Source organism: Aplidium turbinatum, chromosome 12, assembly GCF_918807975.1.
Source record: "Aplidium turbinatum chromosome 12, kaAplTurb1.1, whole genome shotgun sequence".
Lineage (NCBI taxonomy): Eukaryota > Metazoa > Chordata > Ascidiacea > Aplousobranchia > Polyclinidae > Aplidium > Aplidium turbinatum.
The window spans coordinates 4,301,654-4,328,112 of record NC_137483.1 but is presented as its reverse complement, the minus strand read 5'-3'; the positions used below and the strand labels follow the sequence as shown (position 1 = coordinate 4,328,112).

General features: G+C 36.0%; 1 protein-coding gene across 2 annotated transcripts; it reads left to right on the top strand.

The window, feature by feature from the left end:
- Positions 1 to 1,508: 1,508 nt before the first annotated feature.
- LOC145781145 (uncharacterized) lies at positions 1,509 to 17,376 on the top strand. Of its 2 annotated transcripts, XM_082592907.1 has the most exons (12): positions 1,509 to 1,622; positions 2,015 to 2,101; positions 3,273 to 3,364; positions 5,459 to 5,549; positions 5,701 to 5,781; positions 7,010 to 7,351; positions 9,774 to 9,811; positions 10,616 to 10,765; positions 12,019 to 12,227; positions 13,496 to 13,531; positions 14,255 to 14,359; positions 15,954 to 17,376. In XM_082592907.1, the coding sequence occupies exons 1-12, from the start codon at positions 1,545 to 1,547 to the stop codon at positions 16,025 to 16,027; spliced, it is 1,383 nt and encodes a 460-aa protein (XP_082449033.1). In that variant the 5' UTR covers positions 1,509 to 1,544; the 3' UTR covers positions 16,028 to 17,376. The 2 variants fall into 2 exon arrangements, with proteins under 2 accessions (XP_082449033.1, XP_082449035.1); XM_082592909.1 differs by lacking the exon at positions 7,010 to 7,351.
- Positions 17,377 to 26,459: the final 9,083 nt, after the last annotated feature.

Here is a 26,459-nt window from a genome sequence, read left to right as displayed (position 1 = left end):
CAAAAAAATGCAATTTTTTTGGTATGATACTTATTTAAAATTTAGTGGGGCGCAAGGCACATGACCATTATTGAAGGGAGGCTTGATAGAAAAAAGGTTAAGAACCACTGAACTAGACTGACAATGGAATTATTGAGATCAAAGGTAAATCGCCAAATTTACAGAAAATAGATTCGATAATCAAAAGCATAACTTGTATCAAAGATATCATAAAAGCAGCAACAAACCTAAAGTGGCAATGGGCGGACATGTAGCAAGAATGACAAACAACAGATGGGCCAAGATAACCACAGAATGGATACCAAGATATGCAAGAAGAACTAGAGGGAGACCAAAAAGAAGATGGCGAGATGCCATAGAAGAAAAGATTGGCATAACCTGGATGAGAACAGCAAAAGACAGAATGGTGTTGAAACATATGTGGAGGCCATCTGCCAGCAGTGGCGTGACCGGCTGATGATGATGATGATGATGATGATGGAATTCGATAAATATTTTAACATTAATTGACAATTCATTTCACAAGAGCAGTTCAAGTTAAACATGTTGTTCAATGTTTAAAACGCTCACACCATTGTATGCTTGAATAGTCGTTAAACATGGCAATGACCCGGGAAGTTTTGAGCAGTATTTTTTTTAAATTTGGATTAAAATACATTCGTTTCACTTTAAAGTTAAAAACACGAAAAAAACGATTAGTATTAAACTCCGTGGCTGAAACCTGGATTAAAACTAAGTTTAAAATACTTAAGTTTGAGAAAATAAGATATGTCATTGACATTTAGATATAATTTCTTGAATCAGATCACTGCTTTAACATTTGGTGATTTGCTTGAATGGTCATGTTCAGTTGTCATAGAAATTGGAAAGTTTCAGGCGAATTGTACGGTTGAACTGCTGTTTCAGCATCACTGCTTTTCAGGGGATATCCAAAGAGCATTTGTGTTACAATGAGAGACTACATAAATGTAGTCCACGATACTGTGTCATTCAATATGTGCATACTACAGTATGTAACTCTGCAAAAAGGGGATTTAACTTCTGGCGACCGACTGAGGCGTAATAAAAGCATAATGACAAACATGACAATAAAGGTAGAGTAGACAAAAAAGTTAAAATAAAACATTTTTTTAATAAAAGTTCAGTTTGGCAAGCAATAGACAATGACTGCAGCCTCTGCATTGCGACTATATTCTTTTGATTTAAATTAAACCAAGCACTACAACCCTGTTTCTCCAAAGAGAATTTTGTTCATTATTATTTGGCATGCCATATTTTCTGTAAAATAGATGTATACGACATACAAGTCGGCAAGCAATGCAACGCTTTTGAAACTCGATAGAGCATAACCGTTCACTTTATGAAAAAACGTTAAACTATTTTCTTTCATTTCTAGCTATATTTACAATATGCAATCTTAAACAACGCAGAAATATAGGCAATATTCTATTTCTACAATAATCTGCTTGTGTAGCCAAACAGCTTGTTGTCTGTGAATTTTTATTCTGTGATACTAAAGTCACAATGTTGGTGGTGACCGAATAATGTCTGGATCGACGCACAGAGACCGTGAAAGAAGCAAGTACTGCGAGGGGTGGATTTACGTAAAAACATCAAAAGCTGTAAGTGTAAGTAGGCTATCGTGTTACTTAGAGTAAATTTAGAAAAAGAAAACTTTGATAATTACGTGTTTGGTTCTTGTACAATTTACATCACAATGTTTTTACAAATTTAACAAGACAATGAGGAAAAAGATGTAAATTGTTTCATGTCTGCTAAATGTACGTATATAATATATGTTGTTAGAATATATGCAGAGATTAATTTTGATTAGTTACATGATCATATCAGCAACTAATGTCATAATAACCACAAAGTTTAAGAAATCATAAAACAATTTACATTTAATCACAAATTAACCATTGAAAGTGTTGCAATGGGGTGCATGGCCTTAAATGGTAGTTGCTAAGAAGTTGCCATGGCAATAAACTTTGTATCTTCTCTTTTCTCGCAGAAAACCGATTACAGAAAGCTGTACGGACAACTAAAAGACCAAGAACTTTTTTTGTATGTTACAGACTTAAAAGGAAAACATTGCCGCGTAAGTTTTGTCATAATTTTAATACTCTTCAAATTATTCTATCAATGAAAATATTTTATGTTGCGCAAAAGCTATATAATGCCCGCTAAAGTAAGGCTAAATACAAAACTACCGATTTATGTTAAAAACATAAAGAAGTCAGACCTAAGTTAAAAGCTGGAAAACCAAACACCGTTAGTGAAAAACTGTGAATTTCTTCATTGTAGACTTGCTAAACCAAGATTGGTCTTGCTAGTGTCAATTTTTGCTGTTGTTAAAGTGTGACCTGTACGGTGAATGACAATAATATATCTGCAGGTATGCTGTATTAAAAGTAGTGAGTAGCAACGTTTAGGTAATTTGCATCGTTGAACAACCGCATTCGATCTTTAACAAAAAACTCATCTTTCGGTTTGACACTAATTGATGTAATTTTGGCCAAGTTAACTCGAATGGAAATCAGATAAGGACAAACATGTCAGAATCAATGGGATGCGGGAATTTGTAAAGTCATTAAGGCCCCGATTGAACAAAAATAGAAAAAGCCATACTCGATTTACGCTCTTGTTTGGAATCATCAGTGGAGCATAAATCTATGTGTTTTGAGCGGGAATCGAAATTTTAACTTAATGGGAATTGTGGACATCTTGGACCTGAGTGGGAATCGAACTTCTGTCAAGATTGCACTAAACCATATTGTTTGTTTTAAAATTTAAAGTAATGTCTCCACCTAATCATATTTCAAGTATTTTGGTTTATTTCGAATTACTGTTTTTAATAAACAGTTTTGTTAAAGCTTCTTTTAAAAGAAAAAAATTATTATTGTCATTTTTAATTCAAAATAAAAGATAACCTAATATTACAACATCAAGTTCTTCACCTCGAGTTGTACTCTTTGAAAGTAAATTTTTCCAAGCGAAAAACATTTTTTTTGGTTGAAAGTTGACGCAAATAATGTATTTATTTCGTTCGCCTTAGTTTTCTTGTAAAAGATTTTATTTTAAAGCGTTTTTCAAGCACAATTTTTTTTATTTCGAATAAAAATATGCGTTTCAAACAGTTTAAATACACTTTTATTCTGATTCTGTGACTAGTGTTTTATTTTTCCCAGGAAAAGTAGTAAGCTCTCAAACTATTGCGTTTTGCGTGAAACAATGTTTTTAACTTCATTTAAGAATATTAATGTTTTCAGTATGACGAAACAATACTTTTGTTGAACGTACAATCTGTAAAAAATGTTTCCGGGAGCAAATCAGCATTTTCCACAATAACGATCAAATACAAGTAAGTGGACTGTGATAAGATGCAACTTTTGTAGCTCATGACGGTGGTTTGTTGAATATTGCTCAAAACATTAGTTCATTTTTAAAAATTAACAAATGAGTTGGAAATAGGCAATTATAAAACTCTCAGGTTAAAAAGGAAATTTTATGCAGTCAAGGTTACCAGCATTTTAAAACCATTGCTGAAACCACCATAACCATGATACCTTATGATAAAGAAATTATTGACCAATACTGTTACTTTGTTTATTGTAAAATAGAATTGCAAGGATGCAATATAATCAATTACCCCTTTCCAGATGCCAGTTAGTGCAAAACTAACAACAAAAAACGTTCAACCGTTTGCAACAAAAACATTTGAAGTAGTTTGTCTGCTGGTTTGTTGTTTTTTGTTAGAATATCGTAATTTAATCTAACTATTACGTGTTGCCTAAAGTTATGTTATGCAATATAAAATAGAGGAAATAGAATACTGTACACTGACAATACAAGTAGGCCTATAATGCTACTATTGTACTGTACGGTATATATATCGTGCAATTTCAACAATGCCTAACTTTGCAATGTTTACCTAAGTATTTTACTCTTTGATTTGTCGTTAATCCAAAATTATTCAAATGCAGGATTTTTGAGGTTAAATTGCTTAAAGTGCCCCTGACAGGTGGGATCCAAGTATAGTAACTTTTTAAAGCATTTCCTAGCGCAGAATTACACTTAGCGAACTTTTTAATCTTAACCTCGTAGCTCGACTGGTTAGGGCGTAATTTAATCAAACGACTGCTCCGCAGCGCCACCACAGGCGAAACTCCATATTTCACTGCTATGGTACGACTTTGGTGGTATTACGTCATCCTAAGTGGACGTCGTTAGCAACGGATGAAACAAACGCTTCCTAGATGTAATTGGTGGATCACAGTTTGGTCGGAGTTGGTACAAGCGGTTGCTTTTTTCGAAGATTTATTGTTTTTTGCAGTTTAATAAAACTGTACTGGATGCGTTCCTACAAAACCTAAAATACACTTTAAGTGAAAAATGAAGAAATCGTACGAATCATCATTCATATTTAATTCATCATCACTATTCAAAAATAAATAAAAGTTCTCTCTCTCTCTCTCTCTCGCTCATAATGTGCCTTCAGTTGGCCATTGAAATCCTGTGTAACGGCCATCTGGATCTGGACAATTGTTTCGGATTCACCAAACAATGCACGACGGCATCACAGTCCGATTGTTGCTTCCGAGAGCATCACCTTGTAGTATACACTCCAACACATGCCTGTAGGCATTTTTACTTTAGTGGTATTAACAAAATCATTTTCAGTGAAGTGAACATATACGACTAGTTTTGTACAGCCCATCCCACTTTCGAACACTTGAAGAAAACTTTGATCATTTTCTTCTCAGTACCTTGTTTTGTGGGAAAGTGGGAAAAGAAAGCACTCGGTCTTTGTCACTGACAATGTCACATAAACAGCAATTTGTAGGCATTGCCTCAACCATAAATCAAAGGTGCTGTTTGTGAAATACTGTTGTTACACTGCAATTGGCTATAGCCAGATTAGGACAAATAAAAAAGTATGAAAATTGTAGCCCTATGAAACTGCAATTTCAATTGAATTGAGATGCTGTTTGATAAAAGTAAACTCAACCTATTTGATCGAAACCTGATAGTAATAATAAGTTCACTTTTTCATTTCGGTAATTCTTAATTTGCGCATGCTTTAGATCAACAGAGCCCCACACATTCACGTTTTGCAGTAGCCGTACCATACTTTACCAAGTCATCACAGAGAAAGAATGTATCCTTCCCGCTTACTGTGACGTCACAGCGGTGTTGCCGTTTTTATCTTCGCAATTGAATGAGTGCCAGATTCGCCGATGTCAACGAAAGTTTGCAAGCGTGTAACTTAGTAGCCTGTTGATATTTTTTACGATTTGCTGGTCAGAAAAGTTTGTTAGTGTCATCTTTTTGGTATCTTAGGTAAGTTTAGCGAATTTATTTTCCTGTCAGAGGCATTTTAATATCAAGTTGTTTGTTTTTTTATTTTAATGATTTTAGAGAGTTCATTTTGATTGAACAATTCTTTCATCAACAGCTTGAGTTCTAAATATACTGAAGTGAAAATTAAAGCGGAATCACCAGAAGAACAAGATGTTTGGTTTCGATACATATACACTATTTCCTTGGTGAGAGTGGTAGAAATTTACATTAATTCTTACCGTATACCTAAGCAATAATTAAGACATAAGTTTACAAAAAATCAGTAACAACAGATCTGTTGTTACGTCATATCAATTAAAACAACGTCACATCACAACTTTTATTGCAATGTTTCAGCGAACGCTTCCACCTGAAGCAATGGCTTTGCTTCCAGGGCAAAGAGAGGAACTCAAAGACATACTGAAAAAGTTGACACAAGTAACTTTGCCTTGCTTTTTTGCATACGTCGTTAAATTGCTAGTTACAGGCCTACACTTGTTTTGTTTCAGTAATTAATTTACACAAATAAAACAATCAATACTATTAATACTACAAAAAAATACTCAATGCCAAGCAAAAAGCCAAGGAGAGCAAATTATATCAAATATAGTTGTTACTTTTTAATACCTTTACAGCCTGTTTCACCCTAAAAGGAGGATCATCGGAAAGTCCTTATTGGAAAGGAGGTCGGAGAAAAACTATCAGGAAGTGGATATTTTCCCCTTTTAGGGTCAAACAGGCTGTAGATGTTTTTGAAAAATAATAGCTATATTTGATTTACACAAATATGTGCATCAGTGCAAACATTTATTAGTTACAAATCAAATTTAATACCTTTAGAAGTGTAAGAGAGTTTAGTCCTCTACTTTGTGATCACTTCGATACGCTTCTGGTGGTTTGTATTTTCCACGTTAAAAAGAGAGATCCTATACTTCACATCAATTCTGGAGGGATAAGATGAAAAGGTTCTCATAGGTAACCAACCCTTCAGCAATAGCAATAGTATAGGCTACCAGCTCTTTTCTGCTAGACCTTACTGTTCAGCAACTACTCCACTCAATTTATCACACTCTGGGTACAGTTAAGCGGTATTTTTTCAACAATCGGTTGGAAAGCAAGTGCCTTATCTCCTGCTGTTATGTCGGAGGTGAAGGTCTAATCCCATCTTTTGCTGTCTTCTGAGGTGTATATTAACTATTATGATGTTGTCATTTCATTCGTGCACATTTCTTTCTTTAACCTAGTTCAATTTTTTACATTGCTCAGTTGAGCGGAACATTGCGCTTTGTGACTGCAATCGATATCTTGATTAGATGTTAATTAACATATTACATATATTTCGTTTAAAATGAAAAGTGGTGTGAAATAAACAGAATTGCCAAAAATAAAACCAAGCAGTCGGTTAAAAGTGAAATACCGTATATAACTTAGGTTTATAATTATAAACAAACTGTTAAATTGTTAGCAAGGGCGCAAAAATGAAAAATAATTATCTGTATATTATCATATAATTATAATAATACATAATCATATTGCAAAGAGTATTATTATGAGCTATTGGCTGTATCAATGTTTTCAAAGTAGACTCAAAGTTTATCAGTACATTAAACAACAGCAGCCAGAAGTTTTAACCAAATAAAAAATTCACAATTATTATTTGTTTCAGAAAGACTATGTCCCAATGAGTCCAATTCCATTGAATCGAATTAAATTGATCAGCCAAGCTGATTCAACGCAACTCACCTCAATAACTTCGTCTCCTGGTCATTCAAAACTTCACAAACAGTTTCTATTTTCTTCTCATCAGTCAGAACGGTTTTCTCCGAAAAATACTGGTTCTTGTGCGGCAACCAATTCCAAAGCACTCAGTTTTCATTATCCCACACAGCAATGGGCACCAAATCAGAAATCACATTGCCTCAAACAACTAAAGTCGCCGCTATCAACCAACCATATCTTCACCGAGGCCCCTGGCAGCACAAGACGCCATAATTCAGCAATTGAGCACGTAAGAACATATCATTTACTTTGCAACTAACTCACTGGCCGAAAGCTTGCAAGTTGTGCAGTACCACGATTGTTCAAACACAGCAAAGCATAAGTTCCTTAAAAGTGAAATTATTTCGTCATTTTTTGTAGAAATTAGAATTTTAATCCTTGGATTTGATTTCAAAGATTTAAGATTGGATAGATCAGCAACGAAATTGTTAAGCGACCAATCAAACTAATCGTCTAATTTGTTAATCTAGAATCAGTTTAGGCGAAACTTATCTGTGGGTTACTGCAGTAATAAGACTCAGCTATTTTAATCAGAGAATTACTACGGTTGGTGTTTAAGACAAAAATTAGTCTGCAGAAAGAGCTACTTTTTTGGTTTATTTGCTCCACGAGTGAATGATCCACTGTAGGGGGATTTAACCCATAGGGACCTTTTTACTTTTTTGTTTTCTGGATTTACAAAGACAACTTTCGAATTATGAGATTTTGAAACTCACGCAAAATTATTAACAACTATACCATTAAGCTAAGCTTTAGTTGTACTCCAAATGTAGCAAGCATCATATCCACCCACAATAAATCAATATTGCAAGCTACAAATGAACCATCTCTGCCTGGTTGCAATTGTAGGGTAAAATCAGATTGCCCTTTGAATGGGTAATACTTGCAGAAGGTCATTATTTACAAAGCCACCATTGATACCGGCACAAAGGCTCTAAATTACTTTGGTTGTTTTGAAACGACTTTTAAAAAATGTTTCTCCAACCACAAATGTTCTTTCAGGGATAGGTCTAATACAGGGGTCATCAAACTACGGCCCGCGGGCCGGAACCGGCCCGCGAACTGATTTCATCCGACCCGCCACGTGCTGCGGAAATAACAACTGCACTACAACATGTGCTTCACTTGGCATTAGCAACCGTTTTGGCTTTGCTTTTTTGTGTAGCCTAATAGAGACTTCTTTGTTAAAATTGTTCGTTCTTATAATTCGTTGTTGTATGTTGAATTTGTACATTTTTCCACCAGGCAGCCTACATGTTGGTGTTCTGTTTTTATCATTAGGCCACCACAAATGGGGACAGCCTAAGCCAAATTTGGAAAGATGTAATGTTTTTTTCAAGAGCACGATGCCCTGTAGTGTCTCACAGCAGGGGATAACTTTTCCAGCTACCTTTCGATTTTCATCACAACTTTGCTATTCCATCGCTGACTTTGTTATTTATTGTGCTCAATTCAAGTCAATGGAGATTCTAAATAGTTGTATATCTTTTCGCAATTTGCATCCGGCCCGCAGCTGTTAATCTCGCAGCAATCCGGCCCTCAGAGAAAAAAATTTGGTGACCCCTGGTCTAATAGAAACAAATTTACACTCAAATACTTCATAACATTAACTTAATTTAATTTCTACGGGTTACCAATTTTATATTTTATTTTACTTCTCTATGACGTCAAAAATATTGTTAATAAACCTGCTTGGTTTCCATTTGGACGTCACAATTGAGACTTTTTGTGGTATCCGATGGAGGTAGCCCTTTGTAATTCTGAGGTTTTTTTTGTAGATTAACTTAAGATTTTAATGTTTAATATCTTTTCAGGCATTACCGATTTATTGTTTTTGCATATTTTTCAGGACCTTCTGATGACCCCCTTTTTAGGCTGAAACAGGCTGTAATGTAGAGGTTTTAGAAAGTAATAACTATATTTGATGTAATTAGAGATATATAGCTTTGGTGGAGAGATAGTTCTTGAATACAATAGACAGATTGATAGCAACTTAATAGGATTGCATTTCATAATTCAAAAACAATGCGTAAAAATAAAACGTAACTACATAAATTCGAACGTTTTCGGCAAAACTTTCTTTCCTCGTCAGGAAAATAACTTAATACATCATAACAAAACATTCGTTTAAATCTTAACAAGATATTTGTTTTATACAGCAAATGAATGAAATATTAGAAATATTTGTCTGCTAAATAGCCAGTCAAAAAAAAATGAAAAGTACCTTCAAATGAAACTGTTACTTTTTGAATATGATTATTTACTGACGAATGTGGCAAAAGCTCTATGATAAACTTGAATTTGCCAATTTAGTGTCATACTCTCTACTTTTTTTCAAATGAAAAAAGTCTTTGAAAAAAAATTGAAGACTTGAGTAAAACAATTACTTCAGTCCAAAATACCACTTTTGAGAAAAAGCAAAGTAAAGTTTTTTCAAAGTTGTTCAATTTTTTACTTTTATGCAAACACCAGCGTGTGTTGTAGCAAAATTAAGTCGTTTTTTAAATCAATTTTTGTGGGGGGACACGCATTGACCATTATACAACATATTTTTGATGATAACTTAATATCAACAAAAAGTGACTTAAGTAGGTTTTAAACAGACCTTCAATCACAGCAGGCCAGTCATTTTTTAAAACCATTTTGTTCAGGTATCTCTTCGTTCTCCACCCCCAAGCCATCTTCAAAGGTAAACTAGAACTTAGTACGTTTATATCTTTTTATTTTATTGTTTGATGACGATTTGTTTGTGATAATATGGGGCCGAACCAACTTTATGCCAGGACTTACCAAATTTCCCGATTTGTTGGCATAACTGCTCTACGGTATATAGATCCTATTTCTGATGCGTTTCTTGTTGTTATTCTATCATGCAATTTTAACAATAAAGCAACTTGCTTGAAAGTCCAAATCATGTTAAATGTATATTTGATAAAGATTTATATAATGTTTAGACAATTTACACATTTACTTAGTACATTTAAGTTTTTTCTTCCTTTTTTTGCAATTGATATTGGAACCATTAGAGCGACCACTGAGGTTATTGTGTTAATGCGATGATGACCAAACAAAAGATTGAAGAGCATACCTACTCATTGAATAAAACAAAGCAACCAAACCATTAACTTTTCATAACGTTATAATTGGTCTCAAACCACGTTTTAAAGTTTACTGAGATGTTATTTCAAATATGTCAATGTCGTCTTGTATGTATTCCGATCCGACCATGTTCTTCAAAATCATAAAACAGTAATTTTTAAAACTTTAATAGGCTACAAACGACTTTACAAGAATTAGTTTTTGTTTCGAATTTACAAGAATTAGTTTTTACACTGTGAGATGTAGACATGTAATTTCAACTATTGTCGTGTTCAATATTAATTAAACTCTATTTACTATCAACAAATATATCTTCTTCTCCAAAGCTCACTAACTGAGTATGAGACTACCTTCATCTACTATGAGCAAATGGTATGGCATCTTGGTGTTTTAGTTGGTACTTGGATGAGGATGTCGGTCGCGAAGACGCGGAAAAGATTTTAGCGATGAACAAAGAATTCGGGAACATGATCGTCCGACGAAGAACAAGCAACCCAAACGAAATATGGCAATACGCGGTATCTGTAAAACCAATCGGAAGCCCGTAAGTTACCCATGAAATTAAAACATCCTTCTGTATCAAGTGATTGTGTAAAGGAGATCAAGAATATGAAGTATCTTCTGACAGGTGTCAAACCCACAACAATGCTTGATATGAACGACTCGGTTACATGTCATGTAATGCAAAGAAATTTTCTTCTAATACTATACTCTTTCATGCCATTTTCCTTTCATTTTGCCTTTGATTGTTAGTTTTTCCATCAGTTCTTTGACGTAGCTAGAGTAAAACGTTTTTTCATTCCTTTCATCGTTTGATTTTTGTGTGTTTTGCTTTCAGCTTATCTGAAGATGATCTAGCTTCTAGCTGATCGAAATCGATTTTTAGCTATACATGATTGAACTGACTCGTGTGAAAATAACTTTCTTTGCATTGTGTAAAGGAGTAAGCACTGATAGTGTTCATTCAATTATACTTTTTCAAGTTGCATGTTTCAATTACAACAAATATTGTTACTATTCTTCAAAACCCTCATCATTCTGTTGCATGCTTTGTTGAATCTTCAGAAGTTTCTCATTCAAACCGAATTTAGCCCTAACATTGAAACATACATTATAAGCACATCTAAATAAAGCAATTCAATCCTTTTTAGCACTGCAATGATGCAAATACTAGTTACTACAATGACGCAAATTTGTTTTCCGATTAATTGATTAATTATCATCAATCAAAAAATGCCTTAAATTCCGTCCAAAAGCAGATTAAAAGAAAGCATACTGCCTACTGAATAAGTTCGAAACACAACTTATTTTAGTTGATATGTGGTTATTTTATGTCATAGCCCATAACAAAAACTGGCTTAGAACAAAGCACTATCAGCTTAACAACAATCTTCAATACAAATCACCAAATCAAACACAATTTTTAACTCACTTGTTAGGCTATATAATATTTTCAGTAATCGAACAGTAAAATTTACTAATTTTATCAAAAGCACATTTTATAGGCAACTTATGTTACAGTAGCACATTAACAATAATTTCATCAAACAGTTAGCATCAATTTTAAGAAACAAATGCATTTTTACTAACTTATGGTACAGTGTTAGAAGTTGTCTTTACATGGAAATCAAATATCGAGAAGGTTATTGCAATTTGCCACATCGCTTGTGCTCCATCAATATCACCCAGAAACTATCGACGCAAAGAAAAAGTAACTATTTTTTCAAACCAGCTTATAAAATCTAACAAGTCGTAGCATCTAGCACAACTGCAATTTAATTTTAATTGATATAACAGGGAAAAACCGTGCAAACACTACCAAGTGCAGAAAAAAACGGAAAGAGGAAAAACAACTTACATCATCAATCTCTCGAATAAGACGCATCCTCCACTTCATTCAATGGAGGACATTGTGACGTATTTCACAAAGATCTGCCCGGAATCGTACAAACCTATGACAAAAATTATTGATAAACCAAATCACAATTACGAGGTTTCAATCTTCAGTAAGTTACTTTTCATTATTATTTTTTATGTACAAGCTTAAGGCTATTGGGAGATTGTGTTTTCGTTCAAAATCTAAATTGGCTTGTGGTCTGTGTAGTCGATTATTGGTCTACTGATTTTGATACATTGCTCCTAAACCATTTTCATAAACCTTTTAGTAATGACAAAGCTTTTCTAAGAAATAAAGTTAGTTTGTTGTACCACAAAGGTTTAAAGCTGGTTGAGTTTACAAGTTTTTACATTTTGATTTGACGAAGTTTATATAAATTTCCTGGTAAGGGCATTATGAACGCTGAGACACTTAGATTACTACTTTTGTCTCCACGTTTTAAATTAAAAATTTTATAAAATATTTAATAAAATAATATTCACATGTTACTAGATACTATTAATATTCTATTATTATCAGTTACTGTCAATGAATTAATATTTACATATTTACTATTGTATTCTTGAAAAATATAGTAGGCTACAAGCCTTAAATATTATGTAAAAATAATCATAAAATCGGTTGATCATTTGTGTCGACTAGCAGAAACGTGTGTTCATTTGACAATATTAACATTCTTTGTCAGGTTGACTCAAAACTTAAAAACACGTCCAACAATGTCATTTTATTATTTTATTTCATTATGTTAATGTTGAATAACTTTCTGGCGTCGGCTCACAGAGCAGAAGCGACATTGGCAGTCTTGCTGATAGGTCAGCCCAGGAAGTAGTTTTGGACCAGGGCCCGCTATAAGTTTTGGGAGCCGAGACCTAGCAAAAAAACCTTGATCTCATGCTTCAACATAGAGCGTTTACATTACACTTTAAGCAGGAACGTTTGCTTTTCAAGAGAAAACAATTTTTTTTCTGGATAATTTTTGTATTATATTTTTCACGTTTTTTCCTCACTTTGTTTGGAGCTCCTAGATCGCATAGCTACCGAGCCCACATCGACTTCAAAATAGCTTTGAGCACTGGATGGTAGTATTTGACATCAACAAAGCTAAATTTAAGCAAATAAAGTCACTATTTAAGTAAAAAATAGTAATCTATTAAATCTTTGGTGGGATCTTCAAAAGTTTCTTATTCAAATACAGTGTAGACATAAATGGCTAAAGTTATAATCGTACCTGCTTTTTCAATAGCATTAACCTTGCTACTCACGTAACGTACAGTTTATAAGTCCCATTTTTTAGTTATAAATCGACTTCGCCATCACAGCATTCTCAGTTTGATCATGACAAATTCTTTTTCAATGATTTATTTTATTGTATTACAGCAAGTCCATCATGTTCAAGTGCCGAGCCAGATGATGGTGAGTTCAAATCTTGGTTTGGTTTATTTTTTTTTGGAAGCAAAAATAAAACTATTCCTGCATTGCTGTTGTTACCATATTTTCTAAATATACAGGTAGCCTATTTTAAAAACGATTTTTTCTTATATCGTTATCAATGAGTAAAATAGCAACCAAACAACGAGATTAAACTCCTATACAGCTTAAATCCAGCAATTAATTTTTGCATTTATATCTGGTAAAAAAGAAAAACTACAATAAATAATTTTAAGAAAGAAAGGAATTGTGCCTAAAGAAATAAAACGGTCTTATGATTACATCTAGGTGACTTTTATGTTCAACTTCGATAAACACCAGATATCAAAAGCGAATATACTTTCTTACACCCAAAAGAAACGCAAACAATACTTTTTTAAAGTGAATGTGAACCAAACATAGTTGCAATGTTAGTTCTTTTGGCATAATTGTACAATCGTCGTTCAATACCGGAACGCCTCAAGCTTTTTAAGAAAAGTCAAAGTAACTTTACTGTCGGTGAGTGAAGTACGTCACAATGATGAAAAGAGCTTCAAATTACCTGATAGAACAGCGGATCTGAAGCTTATGTTTTTTTATTTATCTTATGATATCATAACAAAAGGTTACTCCTTATGCCAAATGTTTGATCACAATTTTATTGATTGATGACGTAAACCCTCTTCTAACATACCAACAGCCATACTATTGTTTTGCTTTCTCACGTAGCTTACGAGAATGAAAGTACAAAGCAATGTTACGAGAATGTGACGGGAGACATCATGAAGTCGAAATTGGGGTCTTCGACCCTCCCTTCCAAAGGAAAATACGGAGGTAAGTGAGAAATTATCATTCTCTAACTACAGTAGTCTACGTTCAGTTGTTATATAACATCTAAAGTTGATATTTGCTTTGGTGAATAACTCTATGTTTAAACTGGGAAGTCTTAACATTGATCGACATTTGACCATAAATAGATTTTTTTTTAAATTTAGTTGTAAGGTGAAATCGTCATCATCACAACGAATACTTCACTTATTTTCCGAAACTGAAAAGACATTATTATCGATTCGGCCATTCCAAAGCATACAAAACTATCGATACACAAATTCAGCGGAGGCTTCTCTTGTGTTAAAATAAATACAATTTTGGTAAAGAGGTGATTTTCCTGAACAGATATAACCTAGCAACCACATGGCATTTAGAATAGTACAATACAGTGAAAAAGATACAACAAATTACGAACGTTTGCGGCCATACACGTGTCAGTCCTTATCAAGTAACGGTATGACTGATCCTATACATACTGTAAACTGAAAATATATAAACTGAAAATAAGCAATAAATACTATTAATACTACGAAAACAGCTCAATGCCAAGCAAAAATGCCAAGCAGAGCAAAGTAGGCCTACATCAAATATACTGTACTTATTACTTTCTAAAACTTTTACAACCTGTTTCACCCTAAAAGGGGGATAATCAGCAGTTCTTTATAAGGATCAATCATTTTGTTAATTGATAAGGGCTAACATGGGTATGGCCGAAACTGTTAGCTGCTTAGCCGAGCAATGAGAGCCATGGTTCGACGTTCGAAAGGGCGCCGGTTCGACACCGCTCAAGAGCATGTGGCTGTGTCTTTGGCAAAACACTTGAAGGCATGCCGTCAATTGCGGTGGCGCCTTCAACTATAGGCCTCGATTTCTCTCATAATTATGAGCAGCAAATTGCTCTAAAGAGAAATCCCTACTGCCTTCTTAGGGCTATGGCCTACTAAACTGAAAGTTAAATACCATCGTCAGCTGAGTGACTTAGTTTTAAAACTAAGGTTGTCTGCGGATCACTCAAAACAGTTTGTTTTGACATTGACTGTGTGGGTAGCCACTTTAACAAGTTGAAATTTTGCCACTGCGAATGACTACAATGCAACCGCCAACCAATCAGAACATGTTATAAAAAGCTACCGTCCAATTGTGACCCTTCTAGCACTCATCCAGAGAGTTAATGCTTGTTTTGAACTTTATTTGGTAATTACAGAAGAAAAAGAGCAATAGCAGTGGTGGGAATCGAACCCGCGTCAATGATATGACTACTTTCTAGCCCTAACCCTAACCCCTAAGCCAACCAGCTAACAAAAAATCCATCACTTAATTTGCTTTCTATCATCTTCTTTTCGCCATTTTTTACGTCACTTAAACCGTAGCTTATGATTGGTTGGCGGTTTCCTTCTAGTCAAGTTTAGTGGCAGAATTTCGACTTTTTAAAGTGGCTACCGACTGTGTGATAGCAAGAAGTGTTGCAAGGTTTTTGCAAACATTGGTCTCTGTGCCGTTGTTTCCATAATTAAGTCTGGATTCCCGTCACTTCAATAGAAGCCGAAGTCTAGGTGTGGTAAACAACAACTATATTGTCCGTGGTTATATGTTTCAGGTGGTCAAGGCTTTCATCTCCCACGCCAATCGTCTACCCCAAATTCTTCTATGGGTTTCTTCAAACGAAAGTAGTCACATTGGTCCTACCATCGACAATATGAAGCTGGTGGAAAAGATAAAAGCGGAATAAAAAAATAAATAAAAGCAGAATACCCAACCTTTACTTGACACTTTGTGCGTTCGCTTGACTGAACAACTTGCGTTACGCTCGAACGACCAAACATACATTACTTTGAAATGTTAGTCATGTGATGCAGCTATCACGTTCATTATCGTGTTGTTTGCTGTACATTTCGACTTTACAAAGCAAAGCTATCATCTCACATCAAAGTTTTAAACCATCTTATATTTTTATCTATAGCCATGAATAAGCGTGAAAGTTAAATATTTCGAATGCAAAAATCAATTTAGGCAGTGCCATCAAAACGGCAGTGTCACTTATATGAACAACAAAATTTAAGAAATCGGGCTGGAATAACCCTGTTTTTCAAGCTTAGGCCCAAGATCGAGCCTAATAAAGAAAAGGAAAGCCTGAATTACAACTTTGAATTGTATGCACTAGCATTTTCATTGAATACTTCTGTAGTTGTCATATATTTTATATAAATTTTGGATAGTTTTAGTTCTAAAAAATTAAATACAATTACTTAGCAGTGGCTAAACTAAGAGATCATAACGGTTATTTCTCTCAACCATCAATGTAAAGATGGAGTATGTATGTGCTGCTTATAGTGTTTTATGAATCGTAATACAACATTTTTCGTGCTCAATGTTTAATCATGTCTTCTAATCTACTACATGTCATCAATTTTGCGGTAAATCAAGAATTTTCAAAATATACATTTGGCCGGTTTTGATGCGCATACAGTGTATAAATTGCCATCTAATTTTTAGGTTGTGTATCAACTGCTTTATTTATTCTTGTGCAGTAAAAAGCAGATTTTAGTCAAAACCCATGCTCGGTCAAAAGTAGTCCTGGTCTATACATTCAGTGTAGCAGGCTAAGAGCTACAAAGGGCAAATGGCTGAGGCGACAAGTGTAAGATATCCGCTGAATGCCACGTAATTTTTAAAATTCTCTTACAACTCAAATTCATTCTGTGTTATAATTTTTGTATGTTTTAAACTGTTGTTTTCAATTTATTTTGTCAAGTTTTTCAGATAGGCTACTTCGCATGTGCGAACTTCATTATCTTTACAGTGAGCAACTGTTGGTTTTGCTATAGCCTACAGGAAAAAATACATTTTGGCTTTTCCGTTTAGTTTTGCGATATTGTTGAATGCATCTAAACATCAGTAATGCAACATTTTCTTATTTTTTACGCAAACAGACAACTTCTGATTCATTACTTTCAGTGAACATTAGTTTGCACCAGGAAGTTAGAATAGAAAAGGTAGAAGCCACAAAACGTAAACATTAAAACGTGCTTGAAACCGAAATACAGAAGGTTAATAAATTCATGTCACAAAGGTTGCAAGTGTTATGTATTCTCTTGGAGACATGTGTAATGTCCTGATACCTGAATCAACAACATTATTTTTTCATGTTTTTCGGCTGCCAATTGTAGCAAGAACTGACAGCGATAGATACCGTGTTTTACACATGAAGCTAGGCTCGTCAGTATCGCACCACTATTCATGACAAATACCATCGATCGCCGCCTATACTAATCAGTTTACCTCTTACCGTTGTGGAATGAGTTATTATTTAATGATATTGATTGATTGATTGAATCTTTATCCTCGGACTGGGAAAGCTTCTTGTAGAGCTTAATCCTGGCAGTTTAGCATACTTGTAAAGGCTTTGAATTACTGACGCAGGCCCGGTCACCGAGATTGACAAAAGGAAGTTTCTGATTGTTGAAATGTTGTTGCCGGGAATGATTCCATTCATTAGATGTTGTTGAATGGAGAGCAGTTCTTAACGTGCGTTGCTCAAGCGCACACCCCGAGAGTCGAACAAGCGCAGCTTGATCTTGAAGCTTCTTCGTTCCATAAGTCACGCGCTAACCAACTGAGCTATCGGGGCGGTTATTATATTGATTGTATTACAATATTGATTCTATTACAAAGGCTTTACACACACACAGGTCTTACAGAAGGAAGAGCTTAAGTTTACAAACCCTTTTGGCAATGGCAGTGACCGTATGTAACAGTGATTTTTAAACTTCAAGACTCACATATTTACAAAGACAAAATGTGTTTATCACTTTTGCACCAGAAATGCAGCATCATAATAATGTGAAGTATCAGTGACCTGTTTTTGATAAGCTTGTTTGATTTTAGCGAAGTTTGTACTGTATTGGTATGGTGTTAGCTTATTCAGTAGGCTAATTATATTGCTTTGTTTTACATTGTACTTACACACTTTGGTCAAACATTAGATCTAATTATAAAGTTTTAAACAGCTTGATTCTCAGAATATGCCAATTCAACTGCAAATCAAATGACTTTATCGCTTAAACTACACTGCAAATTGAAAGTATAATATTGCACAGCTCAGCGCCACAAAAGCAAGCGCAAATAAAACTAAGTGCAGTCAGCAAACATCAAAACGAAAGTGTACAAATGATTCAGAGAGAGGTAAAGTTGTATTTCAACCCCAAAATAGCAAGGCAATAACACAAAGGCGGTCTTTAGAAGTTTTGGCAAAACAATAGACAAATATGATCAAGTAATATTTTTTGAAAAGTTTGGACAGCTTGTGGGAACCAATAAACCATTCTTCATGAGTACAGTAAGCAACTATAAGCATATCAAGAACAAAATGAAAGCAAATTTATGTTTTTCTAAAAGGTTTGCATGGATTGACAACCCAGCAGAGAGCAAAATTCGTCAGTTTTCACATTAGTTTAACGTCTGCAGATTCAATATAAAAACGACGGATTTTGCTGTCTGGGAAATGTTTCGATGTTAACATGTTTGAAATGTTTTGATTTTAAAAATTTTAACAAATAGAATTAAAAAGTGATCAAGTGTAGGAAAATACTTATTTTCTAAAATGCTAGATCACACAATCTGTTCCGGACTGTCGTAATTCTTGCTGAGCAAACCTGGTGTGAAACTGATTGTGTAACCAAACAAATCAGATCGAAATGGGGCAAGCAATATCTGCATGCGTAGTCTGAGTACCAGCAGGCTTAGCCTACTCATGTACTTTTAGTTGATGTTTAACAAAACCGATAAGTGGTCAGTCGGTTTGAAAAACATCGTTAGATTTCGATGTCCTATATAAGAATGTGCATGCAATGATTTTGAAGCAAACGTTGCAAAAACCGAACTAGTTCTGAACTAGTAACCCAACTAGTTCTGTAAATCATATCTAAAACAAGGATTTAGAAACTTTGGAGGTATCTGTTTGTAAAATTTAAAATACAAGTCTTGAATTAAAATAGGTTAGTAACCATCTTTGTCGCGAGCGACAACGTATAAACCCACGTTATTGCAGTAGGTCAGAATTCTGCCGTGGTATGGAAAAACCTAGTAACTCACATTTTCAACTTTTCGAGAAAAACGCAGAAAACTGAACATCTCTAGCTTTTATCAATGCGACTTATTAGGTTTTCCATACCATTATCTCAGTAAGTTCAGCGAAATTTTGAAATCAAATACTGTCAAAAGACGCGGAAAAACCTAGTAACTCCAAAATTAAACTAAAATCATTTTTTTCGAATTTGTTGTTACTAGGTTTTTTCATACCACGGCAGAATTTTGATGGAATGAATTTAAAAATGTTTAGCTCATATCCCTCTTTCGGCTGCAAGGCTAAACAATAGAACAAGGATTTTTTTATGTTGTAAAGATTATATTATTGGAGAGACGTATGAAAAGATTGCCTATACTATACCAGAACTATCTAGGAATTGATTGCAGCAAACAGTGGCGTATTTAGAAAGTTTGTTAAGGGGAGGCCAAGACATTCTGTCAGTCAGCCGCGTAGCGGCTGACTCGGAGGCTGGAGGCCAATGGGGGTCTGGGGGTAGTACACACGGGGTAGTCTCAACGGTAGTACACAGAAAGCTCAAATTTGGCGAAAATAGCTGTTATAATTGGTTCAAATTTTTGCTACTTGGGTTAAAATTAGACTTGTTTACCTGATCATTCGGGGGAGGCTATTGCCCTTTATCCTCCCCCCTAAATACGCTACTGGCAGCAAATGAAAGTGCAAATGAATCTGTTCCATGCAACACAGTAGAGCTGGTGAAAGTAACAAGTGGTAATTTTTTTCTTGACAGATTAATTGCTGTCAAGACGCGAGTCTTAACCCAAGGGTAGACAATTTATTGTGACGTTATTGACCTCATGACGTTGATACGCAAATAGAGTTTCTTTCAACCATAGCCCATTGGTAAACAACGAATCTTGGAGTTAAAGCGGGCATGTGCAAACTACAGCCTTCAGCTATAGTCCAGTGACGGATCCAAGGGGGAAATTGGAGCGGTCAATCTTCCTAAAACGCTTTTTCCTCCTTTATTTGCAAGGTCGGATTAATGTAGACTTACCGTTATGCCTACATTACGCGGTATTGCAAATAGGTTGCTACATACAAATAGTTCTTATCGTTAGCTTACCGAACAACTGCTACTAATATGTGAAATTTGATAAATTGTTTGGTGGAGAGGAGCAAAATATTTCCACCAGAATTTGAATGGATCAATAATAATGAAACAGACATGTCGATCAAAAGTGTGTTCAGATTTAGATTGTAAAGCTTTAGGTGAAACTGATCAATTTCAAGAGGTCTCTGGTGAAATGAAAAAAAAGTGTTTTTGATACAAACTGAATGGCTCATGCCAATCTTGCATAACACCATTGAGTTTGTGTTTTATAAAAAGTGAAAAAATAGGTCAACTTCGATACTGAATGCTAACCTATAAGCTACATGCTGTAAGCAGGTTACAAGGAATTTGCTTTCCAGAGTGACTTGATATTTGTTAAGTTTATGCTACAACAACGTAACTTTAACGTTAGAAATGGGAACGTTTGAGCGAAAAAATGCTAAGAAAACACATTACCGCGGCTGGTTGAACATTAAACTGTCAAATGCCGTAAGTAACCCAACATCCAGCTGTCATGTTTAACTATGGTATTCGCTCTCAGCCAGCAAATAAGTCCTTGTTATCAACAAAGCAATGTCTGAATCAAATGTAAAAATAGACAATGTTTGGGCTGGGAAATTATTTCTAAGTTAACTGGTTAACGAAAATTTGATGTATTTTGATGTAGATAATTTATCACTTTATGTTATTAATTATGTAATAATGCATTTCGGTTTTTGTGAACAGACCCAGCAAACTGTTCACTTGAAGCGGTTGACTGTCTCGTATATCATCAGTATAAGCCTTGTTTGTCTTGCAACAAACAATCACCAGCCCCATTTGTTAATTATAAATCGATTTCGCCACTACAGCATCGTCAGTCTGATCACGTCAAGTCTGATAATTTGATGCTATCAGACTGACGATGCTCTAGTGGCGAAATCGATTTCTAATTATTAATAATGAGGCTGGTGAACATTACTGTTTTTTGCGTAAGTGACAAAGCTTATACCATGTTATTAATGGTTGTGAAACTATTTAGGTATGAATTTTTTTGTTTATTGAAATCTCAGAAACGGCCGAGGTTAAAAGTTAAAATAAAGGGTTTCAGTGGACTAGCAAAATTAGAATAACACTTGTTCGAAATACGTTTTTAACTTACTAAATATGCAGTACTTTTTGTACCATTTATCTTTATTAAATGTTTTGCAGAAAAACTTTGACCCGTACTTTGCGCTGCTGCAAAATCGAGAACTGCTTTTATTTACAAACGAAGAAAAAGCTCTTGGACCAAACCCACATGTTAGTTTTTCTAAACTTCATACAAAATGTCGCAGAAACTGATTGATTAGTTGGCTGGTTTTTAAAACTTTATCTTAGAACTGACAAAGCCTTGATAGGTTAGTCCTGGTAGTTTTTCGCATACTTATAGAGGCTTTGACACAGTGCAGGTTACCGAGATTGGCAGAGTGAAGTTTTCCGATTGTTGAAGTGTTGTTGCAGGAAAATTATTCCATTTCCATCTACTAGGTGCCGCTGAATGGAGGGCAGTCCTGAAATGTGTCGCTCAAACACATACCGCCCCGAGAACCGAACCAGCGCCGCGTGATCTAGAGCCGGGCAAGTAACCACTGAGATAACGGGTTTTAGTGGTGTACGGTGTTGCATCCCAATTTCGACAGCCAGGTGGCTAATTTTACAGAAATACAATTTTGAATAGACGGTTTCAAAAGAGTGTTTCTTCGGTCATTACATACAGACGAACGGATCCGGGAATTTTATGTTACAATTTTCCCACGAAGAGATTATGGTTTACCGCTGTGACCACAACTGAAAGTGAACAGTTACTCAAGCTAAACTATTTACCTAAAAGCGATACTGCTATTTTGCATTCATCAAAATCTGCTGCCAAAATCTAAAAATCGATTTCGCCATAGTAATAGCGTTTTCAGCTTATTCAAAGAGAATCTTTTGGAAACTATTTATTTCAATATTGCATAGTAAAAAAAGAACTAAATTTCAGTTGCAAACCTGTTATAATCAACTAAAATTTTTGTTCGTTTGTGCATGATAAGCCTCAGACTCTAAACTTTCCCGCTTCAACTGCTCACAGCAAAGAACACCCCAGCCAGCAAACCAGTCCTTTTCTATATTGATAAAACGTCTGCAGAAGTTCAATCAATGTAACAAAGAGTAATTTTTCTAGCTGGCACAAAAGTTTGCAAAAGTCGTCTTTTGTACATTCACCGAGGTTGCAACGATGTGAAAACGATTGCTTGGCTGGTTTGGTAACTTCCAAATTGTATCTTAAACAGACGTTGCATTGCAGTGAAGTTTTAAAAATTAAAATAGCTTGACTGCTTGATGTTTTAACGATGATTCAACGTTGATTCAACGTTAAAACATAGACTTTTGCTGGCTAGGGGCATCTGACACTGACAGAGTTTTTCACCTTTAGTTAAAACTATTAAGATTATTTGGTTTAAGTTTGTACATCATTCATACCTCTTTACGATTTCCAGGTATTAAATAAAAACTTTTTGTTCAGATTGAAGATACTGTCTCTCTAAAAAACATCAAAAAGGTAAAACGAAAAGAGACAATTTCGTTAATGGGAAAAATTGGTCCACCCGTGATACAGCTTCAAACCACGTAAGAAAAACAAATATTAACGTAAATAAATGCCGATTGTTCCAGAGAAAAATTGTAAAGTAGTCATTTGTTATCATCATATGATTTGCAGTCATATTTAAGGTTACCCCTAGTGTTTGAATAATTAGATTAAGTGGACGGAAAAGCATGGAAGCCAATCTTTCTGCCCATCTAGCATGCCTTTAGATGCCTTGCCCAATAGGGAGGGCCGTCGGAAACAGATCGCTTAGCAACTCGAGTTTCTTAGGAGGTTCGTCGAGTAAACGACAAAATCGAAAACCATTTTTTAATTGAACGCCAGGAAGACGGTGCACAACCAGGGGCGAGTTTAACTGATGGAGGCCTGGGGCACTCTTAGATCGGGGAGCCCGTGAAAAAAAGTTTTTTGCGCCGAGGGCGCGTAAAACTTTACAAGGTAACTTGAAAGTCACCCACACCGTTGCTAATGCCTTTACGCCAAGCTCAGTCGCCACCTTGTGACCAAAAATTAACCTTGAAAGAAAAAGGAGGCATCTTGCTGAGAGAAAATAATTATAATAACATAAAATCACATTTTTTCACGTCGGAGGGCCCTTCAAAAAGGGGGTCTCGGCAACTGCACCCTCTTCCCCCCTTAAATCCGGACCTGTGCACAATACGGTCCAACTAATCTGTAAATCACCCCATTTCTGGGATATAACCCCCCACCAATGGTGACGTTCTCCGAAGTTACGCCCCAGTGAAAGAAGAAAATCATGAAGAAGGAGGACACCGGAGATTACAAGAAGGAAATGGAGCTATCTACGATTTCGCCACAGTGGCGATCATTACGCGTTAGGGAGTGATCAAGAAGATTCTGAAGGGATGGGCCATGGTTAAGATGAAGAATAAAATCCTCACAGCGAGAAAAACGGCTGAATGGAAAACTTCATTGAAGGCTAGTCTTTGCCTCCACACTCTTTTCAACGTCGTTGACGACAAATTGCTGCACTCACGCGAGGTTGATTTCGTTAAGGACCAATGCGGAGCACGCATTGGTTTCATTGGATTGGGAGGCGGTGAAATCTGAGAAGAAGAGGGACGAGCGGAAGGAGTAAGCTGCTTTCAAGAGAGAGAAGCGAGAAAACGAGCGGAAGAACGCGAAGAATGTACACACGACTCGGATGACGACAATACAGAAGAAACTCCCAGAAGGCGCTTCCTTTCAGAGTGCTCGATCGGCAGAGAAGAACTCGAAAAAAAGCAGGAGCGATGTACTTTCGATATGCATGAAGTTGCGCGTGAGGTGGAAAGGTATGGAATTCCGAGTCTAGCAGAAGCTGCCCTCGCAACCGCAACAGTACTGGACAAAAAAGATGATTTCAATCCGACGATGATAGTCGACAATAACAAGCTCGTTCGTGCACGAAAACGGATCCGTTTAGAGACGAGTCACTTCGCGTCCAGTTCGTTCGGCACAATAGCTGAAGGCCTTTACTTTGACGACAGAAAGGATAAAACCATTACATTGAATTACATAACTGGCTATCGTCAAAAATCAATCGAAGCCCACTACGTAATGCTTAAATACCCATGATCTGAATATATCGACCACGTTTCCATTCAAGGGCGTTCAACTGGGAACAAGATTGCCAAACGATGTTGGATGCTCTTGAAGTCAAGGGAACTGACGTGAAAGGCATTCGGATCGTTGGCTGCAACGGAACTGCTGTCAATACAGGTAAGCACACAGGGCCATCACTACCATTGAGAAACATATCGGGGTACGGTGCAATAATCGATTTGCCAGTTTCACCTCAACGAACTCCTGACCGGCAATCATCAAACCTTCAAAGGATTTATCAGCTGTGTCGTCGCTAATGATAAGTGCAAAATGGGAGAATTTGCAGTCGCCGAGTTCGAGAAGACAAAATCCAATCTGACGGAAGTCGATGAGGTGATGGAAATCAGCGGCGATCAAAAGTAGGCCCATCTGCTCGATATCGTGTTGGTCATCGAGGGAAATCTGCCTCCATAAAGCATTCGATTCCGTGATCCAGGAAAACAGGGTCATGCACGATGGCTTACTCTCGTTTCAAGGATATGCCGACTTTATATCTCGGAGCCAGAACCAACAGAGGCGCTGATAGAAATGACGACGTAGCCTACATCGTTAAAGTTTACGTTCCGATGTGGTTTACTACCAAGCGAAACAAGACGATTCACTTTGCTGCTCGGTCCTTCCTTCGGTTGGTTAAGCTGACTCGCTATCTGACAGGCCAATCAATAAAAGTCGTCGACAGTTGCCTACAAGCAAAGGCCTTCGCTGCTCATCCGGAGAATGTAGTGTTCGCCCTTCTGCATCACGAGTCTAAACCAATGCGTAAGCTCGCAGTTCATCGGATCCAGAAAGCAAGGGACGAGTACACTAGTAGGATACGTCGTTTCGAAATTCCTAAACTAAACTTTGGGTACACAGATTTGACAACAAACTCGTTGCTCCGGTGGAGCGAGCGGAAACTCACTGAGCCGCCAATCTACGCGATTTCAGCATCCAACAGCTCACAGAGCTTTTCGTCAAGACCGATGTTCCTATATCGATTGACAGCTTTCAGTGCTGCACACAAGCGGTTGAGCGCGAAATCAAACTCGTCACCGAAGTAAGCGATGAAGTCATCGGCCATGACAGCAGACATGAGCTTATTCTGACCCGAACTGCTGCTTGCTCACAGCGTTCACGTTTTGAGTCATAGAAAGATTACGTTCTGTGATTGTTTTTGACTGTTTTCGTCGTTTTGTGTATTTTCTATTTTTTAATTATTTAACAATTTAAAAAAAAAAAAAATTTTATTTTATTTGGGTAATATTGACTTTTTTGTGCGGCGTTTTCCCGCGGCCCGATCTAAAAAAAAAATTCAGATTATTTGTTTGTGACCTAAGCCTCCTATCTGAGCCGAGTTGCTGAGTGATTTGACAAAAAAAGTGCATTGACGGCCCTCCCTATTGCCCAAGGCAAAGCCAAGTGCTCCGGAGCGGTGTCGCACCGGCGGATTTCAAGTGCCCTACCAGGGCTCTCACCGCACGGCCATGCAGCCATAATCACTTATGATACGTCGAAATAACTATTTGATCAACATGAGGTTAATCCGATTTCTATTCCACTGAATTTGATTTTTTCTTTTGCGTATCCAGTCTTACACTCTGTGATTGGAAATTTAAATTATATGAGTAGAAGGAGAGAAAAGTCAATCTTCGTGTCTTGTTTTGAACATGATTATGTTCTGCAGTACACAGACAGCAAAATCCGTTATTTTACATTAATTCAACGTCTGCTGACGGCAAGTGACAGCTAACAA

What these genes read in the sequence shown, in the direction of transcription:
- LOC145781145 (XM_082592907.1), top strand. Translation starts at nt 1,545, where the DNA reads ATGTCTGGATCGACGCACAGAGACCGTGAAAGAAGCAAGTACTGCGAG. An exon ending in CCCCCAAGCCATCTTCAAAG is followed by an intron (nt 9,812 to 10,615) that starts GTAAACTAGAAC and finishes TTGGTGTTTTAG; the next exon opens with TTGGTACTTGGATGAGGATG. An exon ending in TTACGAGGTTTCAATCTTCA is followed by an intron (nt 12,228 to 13,495) that starts GTAAGTTACTTT and finishes ATTGTATTACAG; the next exon opens with CAAGTCCATCATGTTCAAGT.